The sequence below is a fragment of the Petromyzon marinus genome, chromosome 28, assembly GCF_048934315.1.
Source record: "Petromyzon marinus isolate PM22_M1 ecotype Great Lakes invasive population chromosome 28, UKy_Petmar_22M1.pri1.0, whole genome shotgun sequence".
Lineage (NCBI taxonomy): Eukaryota > Metazoa > Chordata > Hyperoartia > Petromyzontiformes > Petromyzontidae > Petromyzon > Petromyzon marinus.
In genome coordinates, this window is record NC_133694.1 from 10,415,277 (window position 1) to 10,428,349 (window position 13,073).

A 13,073-nucleotide genomic window follows, 5' to 3' on the forward strand; every position below is an offset into this window, starting at 1 on the left:
TTGAAAATTTTACGTGGTTCCTCCTGAGCTGTGCCAGCCTTGCACGGCATGGTCCCAGCACGGCCTGTTTGTCCAATGGAAAAAGGGGGTTAATTGGCACGGAGACTAAGATAAGGACACAGAATCTGCAATCTGAAAAGTGTTTTTTTGGGTGCTGGCTGTTGCAGGCGATGGGAATTTGACGTGGAGTCCCAGAAGCTCGGAGCCAGCGTTTGGCGTGGTGAGCGCCAGCGACGGCAAGGCCTCCTCTGCGCTGCTGCTCAACCTCACTCTCTGCAACTGCAGCGCGAACTCCATGTGCCTCTCCAACCAGACCACCCTGAGCATCAATGGCAGCGACGGATCCAATTTTCAGGTCTGCCAAACAATCTGCCTGCTTGTACCCTTCTTATAAGAAAGCGTATTTATAGCTCTGATTTATCGTTGCTGTAGTGTAGCAGTTTCGCCATGGCAGTCTTCGTGCATGCTGCTGCAGGGAGTATGACCGACATTATTTCTTATTGATTTGAAGTTTTCGTGACTGCAGGAATCCATACTGTTTTGTTCTTTCAGTAAAGTCACGTAGGTAGAAAATGAATAGATCACGTCGTTTTGATTGCAACACAAGCAACCGTCATCAGGTGAAACAAACAAAGCAGGAAAACTTCATGTCTTACCAATTGTAACTTTTGGAACTGGCACCCAAGGCCTGCTCTTGTATATTATATCACGTGTCCTTTATTGTACGTATTTCAGTAGACCACACATTTTGATAATGACTCAAATATTTCATGCATTTAGAATTATAATTTTTGAATGTGAAATCCTCCAGAGAAACTAAGCTGTGCTCATGTACCACAGAATGACAATAGCACAAATAAATGTGTTATGGTTAGCAGTTTTTCAGTATTACAAAGCAGCCAGGATGCTTGTTACAATCATACATTAATTTAATCATATTTTACTGTTTCACTCAAGATGTAAGCATTGATTTAGGTCCATGTGCTTTTTGTGTTTAGTTTGTTGTCATTTCTCCGCACCTCCAATTAGCACGGTTGCCTACGTATGGTGCGAAAGAAGTTCAACATATATACTTACATATAATTTCTGTGATTAGGTTTATGTTAATCCACCAGCCACTGCAGATTGTACTTACATTACAATATTAATGATAACAATGTTTTTGTTAATCAAATTGTGAGGAGGCGAAGAGTCAATGCCCTAGTATTAAGGGTTATTGTAATAGGACCTTTTCTCTTATATAATAAGAAAATTAACCAATGCATATTCACTCCTCAACAAAACAAAATCCTTTGTTGTGCGTTTAAAGTTAAAGTGCATCGTGAAGTTACGTCCGGACGACGAGGAAACAATCTGTGACAAAGCATCAGCACTTTTTTACGACAAAAGTCTTTATTTCCTTTTCTTGTTTTAATAAAACAATGTCCAAAACATACATATTTGGCATACGTGTTTTTCAAAGGTACCTGTCATCAGTGTGGAGTTGCTGACAAATGAATCTTAATATTTCAGGGAATGTAAACATTCTGGGGTTCCTATGACAATGAAGTGTGCGGCTTTTTGTATCGGACGCGTCGTATGTTTTAGGGTCACATGTTGTGCTGCTGTTATTTATGACGTGCCGGTTGCTGTATTTCACTGTGGTCAAGATGAGTCAACGTTAATAAGTACCAGGAAATATATAATTGCATATGAAACCGAATGTTATACAATGGTTCACTGATATTACTTCATTGCTTTAAAAAATATATGAATAACAAGTACAAGTTTTTAAAACATATTTCTAAATATATATCTGTAATGCTCTAACAATTGATATTTCAATGGTGTTATTTTTGTCAGAAGGAAAACACAACCCGTGACTTGTATATTGTAGCAACATTAAGCATTTAATTGAGTTTAGGGAAACGTCCGCCAAAAGTTGTATAATTTATTTACATTTTCATTTTTATCATTCCCTTTTTGTTAAATGTCTGCGATCGCCTGAAGGTTTCCGGCTGTCTGTGTGATCCTGGCTACGCGGGAGTGTATTGCACGGACGACTACAATGCCTGTGTAGACAGCCCTTGCCATCCTGGAGTGAACTGCACAGATGAACCTGCACCCTCCCTAGGCTTTTCGTGCGGGCCCTGTCCCGCTGGGCTCACAGGCAACGGGAGCAAGTGTTTCGGTGCGTACATTTTGCTTAATTTGCTTTTCTCATTTCATGTTCTCACGTGTAAAGTGTAATATCATGAAATATATATTGCATGAGTATGCTTTGTAGGTTAGTATTAACGCTGTCTATACTATGTGTGGCTTATAAGTTATGATTGTTACTTGGTGGTGATGGTGTGGTGATGTTCACGATGGTGGTGATAACCCTTGTTGCTCTTGACGCTCTTGTTTGCAAACTGAGAATGCAACAGGGTTTTGGTGTTATTAAGAGAGGATGCAGAAAGGTAAACTATATATATTTTTGGAAACGATTCAACTGCAATGTATTTTCTTTGCTTGATCTCTGCCTTTTGTAGATGTGGACGAGTGCATGTTACAGCTGTCTGATTGTAACCAAACGTGCACGAATATAATTAATGGCTACACGTGCAGCTGCAATGATGGCTATCGTAATGTCACCATGGACAGCCACAGATGTGAAGGTATTTTGAGGCTTTCGTATATTTGTCAATTATGTAGCACAAGTAAAGTGAAAAAATATTATCGTCGGAAATAAAACCCTCTCAAGCATGGCTTCCTTGTATGTTTTGCACTTTTGTTATTTTTAATATCTAAATATACTTCCCATAGTCTACAAGTTTTGCATGAAGGAAAGCATAGAAGCTGTGAAGCTACTCATGGTTTGTTAAAATAATAAAATGTGGTCAAACAGGATTCCCCTGCTCGTTTTTTTCATATTGAAACATGCATTTTACTTACATTTGAATGTATGTTGACATGTTAATGCAGCACATTGTTTTAAAATGTTTGTATCCGAGATCTGACCTGGAACGAGAAATGTGAACCCCATTCAACTGTGAGCCATTCCTTACGTGTTTTTGTTTTGTTTTAAACAGACATTGATGAGTGTGCCCTGAATTCATCTCTTTGTGTCAAAAATGCCCATTGTGTAAACACACCTGGCCACTATGACTGCAGTTGCAATGCTGGCTTCAGAGGAAATGGATTTATAGATTGTCAAGGTAAAACAATCGCTGCATCCGTGCATGTTTAGGTCTGATTGTCTCTGTGATACCATTAACTTAACCCAATACTTTTAGCTGGGGGCTTCTCTCATACTTTGAATGAGGTTTATTTATCTACCAAACGGTGCTTTCTTGAAAGTCTCGAAAGTTTTGTCTCCTGCTAGTCACTGAATAGAAGCTGTTGAAAGTATGTTATTTGAAATTCGTGGGCCAGATTCACTTCTCAGAAAAAAAGGCCAAGACATATTTGTGATTGTCTGCACTCTTGGCAATGCTGAAAGTTTTTTTTTACAAAAACCTTTGAAACGTAGAATTCAACAACATGGGAATTGGAAGCAAAGTACATTAACACTGCCTGATACACTTTTTTTGCATTAAAGTACTGCAGTTTTCTTGTTTAAACATTCAATGTCACAAACTTTTCACTGAAAAATCCATGTTTTCACCGGTGTGTGCAAATATCATCCCCTGAATTGGTCATATGTATTAGTTTTAAATTAATTATGTCAGAGTGAATGCAGTTAGCAGTCTGAATATCAGCTGCAACTGCTGTAAAATAAAAACGGTTTATATTGTATATGCTTGTTCACATTAACTGTGTTTTGGTGATGGGTAATAGTTAAAAGGTAAATGTTTATTTTCTCAAATACACCCCTTGAGAAGTATACGCATACCGTCTTGGATGTTTGTTTTGAGAAAATGTAGTAACTTTTTCAGACTTTAGTATTTTCCCATCTCTGTTAAATGGAAAGCAAATGTGGGAAAAAGTTTAGATCGGTGGTGATCGTTAATGTATGGAAAAAAATATTACAATATTTCCAGCAGAGGGCGCTATTTTTGAATGCAGTCTCTTGCGGGCCCCCGATTACCAGACTAAGGGTTGGCTATTTGTTCCGGCCAATGAAGTTGTTCGTATTCTTTATTTCTGGAGAAGGTACATTCGTATTTTAGACCGATGTCATCGGCCATGGCAGAGCGGTGGCGCAGCGGTGAGCGCAGTGGCGATGAACCCAGCGACCCGAGGTTTATTGCCGTCCATGGCTAACGTCAATGGCGAGTAGGATTGCCACCTGGCCCGGATTTCCCGGGAATGTCCCTCGGGGCCGATGGTTGACTATGCACGTGGCCCTGTAATCCATCTTTGTGGAGGCGAGGCCTTCCCGGGGGTGCCATAATCCTTGATCACCACTAGATGGCGGTACAGCAATATCCGGACTATTGTCATTGGGTCCATGTGTATGGGATAGACCAAGGTGTCAGGCAACGTGCGGCTCTTTGATCTTTGGCTACTGTATACCTGCTATATGTGTGCGTGTGTAAAAGTAGCTCCGCGTGTGATGCGGCTCTCGAAGTATTTCGGTCAAAAACGAAAACTAAACCAAAAATGGCCCTTCTTCTTTGAAAGGTTGCCCACCCCCTGGGATAGAGCGTTGCCGCCTCGCACACCTGGGTTTTCTCTGGGTGCTCTGGTTTCCTCCCACGCGTACTGGCTGCAAGCATCTTCATAGACGCGCATCCGTGTGTGTTGCGGGTTGGGAAACGTTGGGAAATGCAGTTTGCATGAGTGACGCATTATGAGCACGCAAATTATTTGAGATAGCTGCCATGGGAAATGTTGAAGTGTTCCTGGATTATTAACATTCCTTGTTTTTTTGTCAGTCATGTTCAAGCTCTAAAGTGGAAACTATAGTGACGTGCGATGTTTGAACCAGTTCTAGGTACCCCTTTAATAACCCACTCTGACCAGCATGGTGTTACTGTGTGGTCAAAACCCCCCACAGCACTGGATGGACAGGGCTTTACACATTTTAACTACCCCCCCCCCCATGGCTCTTGAAACTATTGATGCGGAGTTTATGGATAAGTATTTGCTGTCATAACAGACATCTATAGCATTTGAAAGGGAAGCGTACCTTAAGTTTCACAGACATTACTCACCTGTAATAGAGGTGAATCTCACACTCGCTTATAACTACCTTCCACGGATTTAGTTTTTTTTCTTAAAGGGCCGTCCATAAATGACGTCACGCACCTAGGGGGGAGGGTCAGACATTTGTGACGATGTGTGACGAGGGTGGGGTTGAGAAATGTGACGTCACATCAAAATGTGCAACTTTAAATAAATATAGACAACACGTTCACTTAATTAAATAGACTTTTTAAGAAATGTTTTCTCCTACATCAGAGTGCAGCGGCACATTCAACACGCACTACAATGACAATAGTTTAAAGCGATTTTAAGTATGTTTTATTTTTTGGGGGGTAGGGCAGAGCGTTGTGACGTCATATTTGAGGGGGGTCTGACTTTTTGTGACGCCGTGTGACGAAGGGGGGGGGGGTAAAAAATCGTCCAAAATCGCGTGACGTCATTTATGGACGGCCCCTAAGTCTACTTGCCTGCCTTATTTGACCACGCATCACCATACTGGCCAGTGCAGGTTAGTTAAGTCCAGGAGTATATACCTGGCAGCATAGTACACTACAGTAATTAATTTGCTTCACTGATGTCCGCTACCTGCAATGTAAGCCCACAGCTTATAACTTTTGGTATACATTGTGGGGACCCAATCAAACACTATCCAGGCCTTGTCCTGTTTAACGTCCGAGATTTCACAAAAGCAGGAACTATGTGGGCGAATTTAATTATTATATTATCACGGTTCTTGAGCACAAATCCTAAATAGGCCCAAGCCATACATAAACAAGCAAGGTTCTAAGAACTTGGGAAAGCGATGGAGGGAGTGACTTTCAAAGTTGAGCAGTGCGAGGAAAGAAGCAGAAGGAGAAAGTTGTTGACCTGCAGCATGGTGATTGAACACACGAGTCAGATGAAATGGTCAATCTGGTATACTGAGTCCTCAATGGGTGGAAGAATGAGTGAAGTTCATGGGAATAGTAACCATAGTCATAGGTGATAAAAGAGTGATCAGGTGGTGACTCTGACTGCAAGTGAGTGAGTGCCTTGAGTAAGATCATTGTTTCGCCATGGTTGCCTTAAATAGTATTACATTTATTAATCTGTACTTGGTATTCAAGTGTCGATTTTAAACTCAATGACGGTTTTGCTTTTCTCCTGCAGATGAAGATGAATGTTCAGTCAAAAATAATCCCTGCTTATCCGTAAACAATTCATTTTGCAACAATAGCATCGGGTCCTATTCCTGCATCTGCACTTCCGGCTATAATGGCACAACTTGTGAAGGTAATAAATTATAAAACACAATATTTTAGGTTATTTGTTTTGTTTCGTAGGAATTGTATTATTATATTCTGTGCTACTGTACACCTAGGGTGTAACGAATCACCCCCTCACTAATAATGAGTTTAATGAATTGTCACGGTTTCGAGGTCGCTAATCCATTCAATAATTGGTGTTACATTCTACTTCGGTGTACATATCATCTCCATTAGTTGCAGGGTTAATGTGAACCAAACTACCTATAACATCGTACTCAATTTTAAATTATAGATGTTTCACATACATTATTGCACGGTGAACATATTCATGAGTTTTGACAGTTTAATCGATGCATCATTGCATACTAGTGTATTATTCATATACAACATATCTCACCCAGCAAACAAACAGGACATTTTTAAGTGTAAATAATGTCCGTGCTGACACGCAACATGCTACACTATATACAGCCCCGAAATTATTACACTTCCTCTCTCGATACGCGTACTCCCTACCACATACATTTTACCGATACCACATTCTATAAAAAAACGTTCTCTTGCCTCCGAGTGTTAGGGTGATTAGGATTATGGATGCTAAAGTTACAAAAAGTGTTACAAGTATTTAGTCGTTTTTAAATTTTGCCTCTTTCAGGTAGTACTGATCGGTCAAATGATGTGTAAATGCAATCTCACTGTATATCTTCCCATATTTATCTTCCAAGCTGGTGTGTATATTTCAATTAATGATGCTTGACCCAAAGATGTTTGTATACTTGTTTAATATGTGCTGGATGTTTATAGAGATATAATGTACTGGATTATTATTTGATTATATGATCAGCTTTAACCATATGGTTAAAATATTGGCAACATATATACACTTTGTATTCGCAAATGTTTCAAAGATTCACAGTGGAGATGTTGAGCATCTGGGGACATGTGAAAGTTTATAGGGATGAAACTCGTGCAATATAATTGTCAAGTTACCAAGTGTGTGGACATTTGCTTTTTCTGACCTAGCTCAAAAGATATATCAAATTATAATTATTGAATAACGGACATTATGGACAATGTACGTTACTGAATACAAGTATGAAACAAACTAAGAATAGGTTTTACCCTTTCTGGCAATACAACAGGTGTTAAGATGTTCAATCACCAAATATAATCCTTTTCCAAGGAATCATATTTTGATATTGACAAAAAAAGGTCCCATGTAATATGAGTAAACCAGCAAGTGTGTAATGTATCATGCCTGGAATCTAAAATTAAGAGTAAAAAGCACGATTATAAATGATAATTATTACAGGTTTTTATATTTATTGTTTGGAAAAAGTGAATGAATGCCTGAAAACTTACACAGTTTATTTTTGTTACAGATATAAATGAATGCATAAGCGGGCAGAACAATTGTCCCGTCAACGCCAATTGCACCAATACGATCGGCTCCTATACGTGTGCATGCAAACTGGGCTATGAGGGAAATGGCTGGAACTGTAAGGATATCGACGAATGTATGACGGGAAACCATTGTAATAGTAACGGATCAGAATGTATGAACACTGATGGGTCATATTACTGCACCTGTGCGCTTGGATTCACTGGGAATGGAACCTACTGCGCAGGTAAGAGGATACATGCTTAAATTTTAATGGCGAAAAAATAGGCAGCTTACGTAGATAATGTGATGGGCGATTTAATTAAATTATTTAAGTATTTTCAGTGCTTGTATCTTTTACAATGATTGTCCTATTGTGCTATTGGCATCATGCTGTAAGCTAAAGAAGACATTCATAAGACATCATGAATCTCACACAGCAGTGACCCCCCCCCCCTCCTTGTTAGCGAGTGGCCTGCCAAGGGGAACGTCACATCACTAAATATGGAGATCCCATCAAAGGCCTTTCTTTATCCACACACATACTATCCCACATGCCCTGCTACAGAAAAATGGCCAGCCAAATATTTTTACATTCTCAGAATTGGAATTTGCTGGCTTTGAGACGATCAATTCACTGCACTTGATAATTCAGTGCAATCATGGGTAGCTGAACCAACAGTCACACCGATGATGTCAGCAGTGCAGGTTAAGTGTTAAGGTGTTAAGGTGTGCCACCCCTAAGGTCAAATGGACATAGGGGTGGCACACCTCTCCATGAGACACCCTGCGCTGGTAGTGGGAATTCACATTGCCATGGTGAGGAACGACCACCCCGTAGAACTCCTGTTGGCCTACCACAACAATGCTTATTTGATCTACCTCGCACTGGAGTTTGAGATACATTTTTTCCCATATTGCCTCAATCTCCACCACTAATGCTGCACTCCTGACAGCATCATCTATTGTTGCTCCCAATGGTTTGAACCTAAATCAAGGGCATACGTTATATATGACTTGCCATCCCGGTTCCTCACAGACAGAATGAGCCCTCACTCGAAATCATATTATGACAACTGTTCAAGCAAGTGTTGTTACTGAAGAACTGATGGACGTATTATTTTTGTTCCTATATAAAAGGATCCCTAGGTGAATTGAAATACCTGTGATTGGTGGGAGCATGAATTAAACACTAGAGGCTGAGTAGCAAACTGCAGAACATCGTTTAATGTATTACTTTTTAACTAATATGGCTGTTCTTTTGTGTACAGATATAAATGAATGCACGGCCAATCCATACTTGTGCCAGGACACAGAAGAATGTATGAATGGTATTGGAAGCTACAAATGCGAGTGCTTACCAGGTTACATAAGGAATGGAACAATTTGTACAGGTACACAATATTGTGATGAGGATTTTTTTAAAAATTGGTGGATCTGCCAAGAATCTGGATCCAACAAAACTACAAATGTCTGTCATATATGCGCTAAAAGATATATATATAAGAAACGAAATAAAGGGGCAGACATAATGCCTGCTTCCAGTATTTATTTTTTACTACATCCCATCAGCCAAAATGTCTTCAGAGAGTGCATCTCATAAACAGCATTGGTTAATTACAATAAATCTATGGACCGGTTTTGACATTCATCATCAGCAGAGTCAGGCTTGTTTATGCAGTGTGTATAAGGAGATTGTCTGCCACACTGATATTCTCATAGCATCCTTTAAATAACCATGGCCACAATTCTCATATGGATTTTACCATTTTGTCATTGACTTGTCTGGGAAAGCCTCACTCATTCTCAAGATTGTTTTTGGTTTAAAACTAAGGCACTGTATTGGAATAGTTAGTTCTCATCTTTCTTTAACATAATTTATGTAGCACCTTGTAAAAGGCGCTTTACACAGAATTAACAAGAGTACTTATGGATTTAATGGTGGAGATGAAGTAAATGAAATAGTTGAGAGAAAGCAATGGAGGGCACATCTGTTATTGATGACAGTAAATGATGAATGGATTGAATGAAGGTGGAATGAGTGAAAGCCATATGAGAATGTGAAGAGGGAAGAGTAACGGTGGCAGTTATGAGGGGGAGATTAAGGGGTCATGGGGAGAGCTTGGAAAAATAAGTGAATTTTGAGTGCGGAGCGAAAACTAGTGAGCGAAAGTGACTTTACTGCAGAGGGGGAAGTTTGTTCCAGTGATGGGGGCAATAAGAGAGAGTGAAAGCGTGGATTGAGTGCAAGGAGGAGGAACAGAGAGAGAGACAACAAAGATTGAGAACGTAGAGGGTGAGAAGGCACATGGAAAGATACAGACATGGCAAGATATGGTGGAGCAAGACCACGAAGAGATGTATAGACTAGGGTGAGTTAGTTAATCCTCTTCATCCCCTATGGGAGACACGAGGCCACAATGAGTTCCCTCCACCTCCTCCTGTCCTTGGCAACATGTTGATGGCTGCTGCCAGCTCATCCTTCATGATCTTGTGCCAGGTGGTCTTGGGTCTCCCAGGTTTCCTTTTGCCCGGTAGTGTCCACCTGAGGGCATTTTTTGGGTATATGGTCCTGGTCCATTCTGAGTACATGCCCAAGCCATTTGAGTCTTGTATTGGGATGTTGGACCGTTATATTAACCGTTGTGTTTCATGTTGGAGAAAACTTGAGTTTCGTGAGAACTTGTACATACATACGAGACAACACTCAATGGTTGACATGGAGTGGTTCACTACGCTGTACAGGCATTTTCGGGCTAGCTCACAGCCCACTGGGTTTAGCAGATTATTGCATCTCTATGTAAGCTATTACCCCTTGCCTCGAAGGTCATACGATTTCCATGACATTACATGTAGACATTTACGATCCTACACCCGTGTCGTGCCCACTCGTACGGAAGCCCGCTGTACACTAACATTGAGCTGTTGGAACCCATCGTTTTGTATATGGTTGCTCGATTGTGATGTGCATTGTTTATATTTCGACCAGATGTTGATGAGTGCAAGAAAAGCCAACCGTGTGACGCGAACACGATGGTGTGCAGCAACACGATAGGATCGTACACATGTCTGTGCAAGGCGGGATACCAGTATGATAGCACAGCTCGCATCTGTACTGGTAAGTCTTTTGCCAGCGGGTTTGTTATCAACGCAATATCTCTTTGCAGTATAAACCTAATCATATACTGTGTAGTGCTCTTACCACTACAAAAAGCTGCAAGAACGTATGTTCTTCTGAAGGAAGAGATAAAGATACTGGGCTCACATCTCGTTAAGAACAATGACATCGTTCAATTTAAAATGACTGACAAGATACAGTATTTCTCGAGGCATCGCGTGAGCTTTTGTAGTCTTTCTCAAATGCGTCTGCACATTTGCAATCACACATCGGTATGCTAATTACAAAGCTACGTACATTTTGCGATTGTTTCTTAGACACGGACGAGTGCGTCGTTTCATCATTAAACAACTGCTCGAGGACGACAGGGCTCTGCCAAAATTTCGATGGAAGTTTCACGTGCCAGTGCATGGCTGGCTACACGGGAGATGGAGTCACGTGCACAGGTAAGCTTTGCTTCCACGTGGTGGGTGTCCCCCAGTGTCGAGGTGCCGTGATTCTCTGGTGAGAAAAAGTTTCGTATTTTCCCAGTTTTATTTCACTTAGTGCGATCGAAATAACTTCATGAGATTATTTATTCCAAACTCTTGCAGACCAGTGCATTGGAAGCTGACATCGCGGAGACACTTTTGAGATACGCGCACATTACCTCGTTTGTCCAAGCTAGGGAGTGCTTGCTACATATCCCCAATATATGTTAAATTTATTTTAAGAGCTGATTTTTCCTTTCAACCATTAAAAGTTTTACTAATTGAACATGCATTCGTTTGTGACCCAGCTGAAAGCATTAACTTACTATAGACATTCCAAGCACTTGTAAAAATAAACTCGTATGCTCGTGGTGCTTATTGTTCTTGTTGTCTTGCTCAATCTGACTTTAATTGAAATAGGAAAAAGTGGGAACGAATAACATGTAAACGGTAAAGGTGCCGGCACTGCTGGTAGAGAGGTCTCCACTAGAAGGAGCTCTAGAGAGCCTCTCGAAGTGGCCTACTCTTCCACACTAGGCCGATGTGTTGTAAGTGGTGGGAATAAGTATAAAATGTGTCTTGAAAAGTTAATAGAGCATACAATAGATACACTCAGATTATACATTTATTTTTAAGAGGCCCAAGTTCTACAACTTGTAGAATAGAGTCGTGCCTTTTTTTATGAGCCTTATTATATCTTGACTGTTAATAATAACCATTATACAAAAAATGCATGGATGCAGTGCCATGCAATTATTTTGTTTCTTGAGTTTTGCCAAGCATACGACTGCCTTGTTCTCCCTTGTGCTGTATTGTCCGCGCAGGTTTAGAAATGGAAAGGAAGCGATGCTTCTGGATGTTTAAAATGTTCAAATTTGAGTATAGTAAAGTCAAGTATAGCTTCTTATGTTATCACTGTAATGCAAGGCTATCGCAAAGGCAGGGGGTAATGTTGCTATGTATATTTCCCAATGAGTAATTTGCAGGTACATTTTCAGCATTGGGATGTTTGGTATAATCTGGCAGTAGGGGTGGTGTTGCTTTGTGATTTTACCCCAATTAAGTTGTACAAAAGTAAAGTTTTTGGTTAGGATGTTCCCAATCACTGTGCAGTAGTGAAGCTCCCCAAAGACCACTTGTAATTCAACTTTTGCATATTAACATACGTTCTCTTGTGATGCACCACAGATATCGATGAGTGTAACCCACCGGAAAATGCAACGCAGCCCTGCAAAGGCCCTGTCGGAGTGAGATGTAACAACACCATTGGCCACTACACATGCAGCTGTCCCTTCGGATACTACTTGGACAGTGATGGAACCACATGCAAAGGTTTGACAAATTATCATTTTTGATTTAATTGCGCAGAAGCATCGCTGTTTACTTACTAGTATTGTTTGTATGAGGGGAAATCAATTTGAGTGTCTCAATGTTAATTCTGCACTGAGGCGACCGATGTCTTGGAATGGCATTTGTTACGGAAAAGCTACCTTAAGGACTTGTATGGCCGCGATGATGCTCATTGTGTTTGTCCAGATGTTGATGAATGCATCAGAGGACTCCACAACTGCACCCAGAACTGCACGAACATCGAAGGAGGCTTCACCTGCAGCTGCTTTGCCCGTTTCAGCTCTGTGAATGGGACTTGTAAACGTAAGTTTCATTTGTCTACATCCTTTGTACATGTGGCTTATGTATATACTCTATGGCCTAATTCTATATCTCTGAAGCTAAGCAGGTTTGAG

At 40.6% G+C, this 13,073-nt stretch overlaps 1 protein-coding gene across 1 annotated transcript in view; it reads left to right on the top strand.

Annotated features, from left to right (window-relative positions):
- LOC116946997 (uncharacterized) overlaps positions 1-13,073 on the top strand; it is a 111,433-nt gene that overhangs the window by 37,690 nt on the left and 60,670 nt on the right. Inside the window, exons 27-37 of the mRNA XM_076070185.1 lie at positions 168-355; positions 1,990-2,170; positions 2,514-2,639; positions 3,054-3,179; positions 6,262-6,384; positions 7,742-7,987; positions 9,012-9,134; positions 10,730-10,858; positions 11,176-11,304; positions 12,517-12,660; positions 12,865-12,981. Of these exons, the coding sequence (XP_075926300.1) occupies positions 168-355; positions 1,990-2,170; positions 2,514-2,639; positions 3,054-3,179; positions 6,262-6,384; positions 7,742-7,987; positions 9,012-9,134; positions 10,730-10,858; positions 11,176-11,304; positions 12,517-12,660; positions 12,865-12,981 (1,632 nt within the window). The remainder of the gene's footprint in view (positions 1-167; positions 356-1,989; positions 2,171-2,513; positions 2,640-3,053; positions 3,180-6,261; positions 6,385-7,741; positions 7,988-9,011; positions 9,135-10,729; positions 10,859-11,175; positions 11,305-12,516; positions 12,661-12,864; positions 12,982-13,073) is intronic.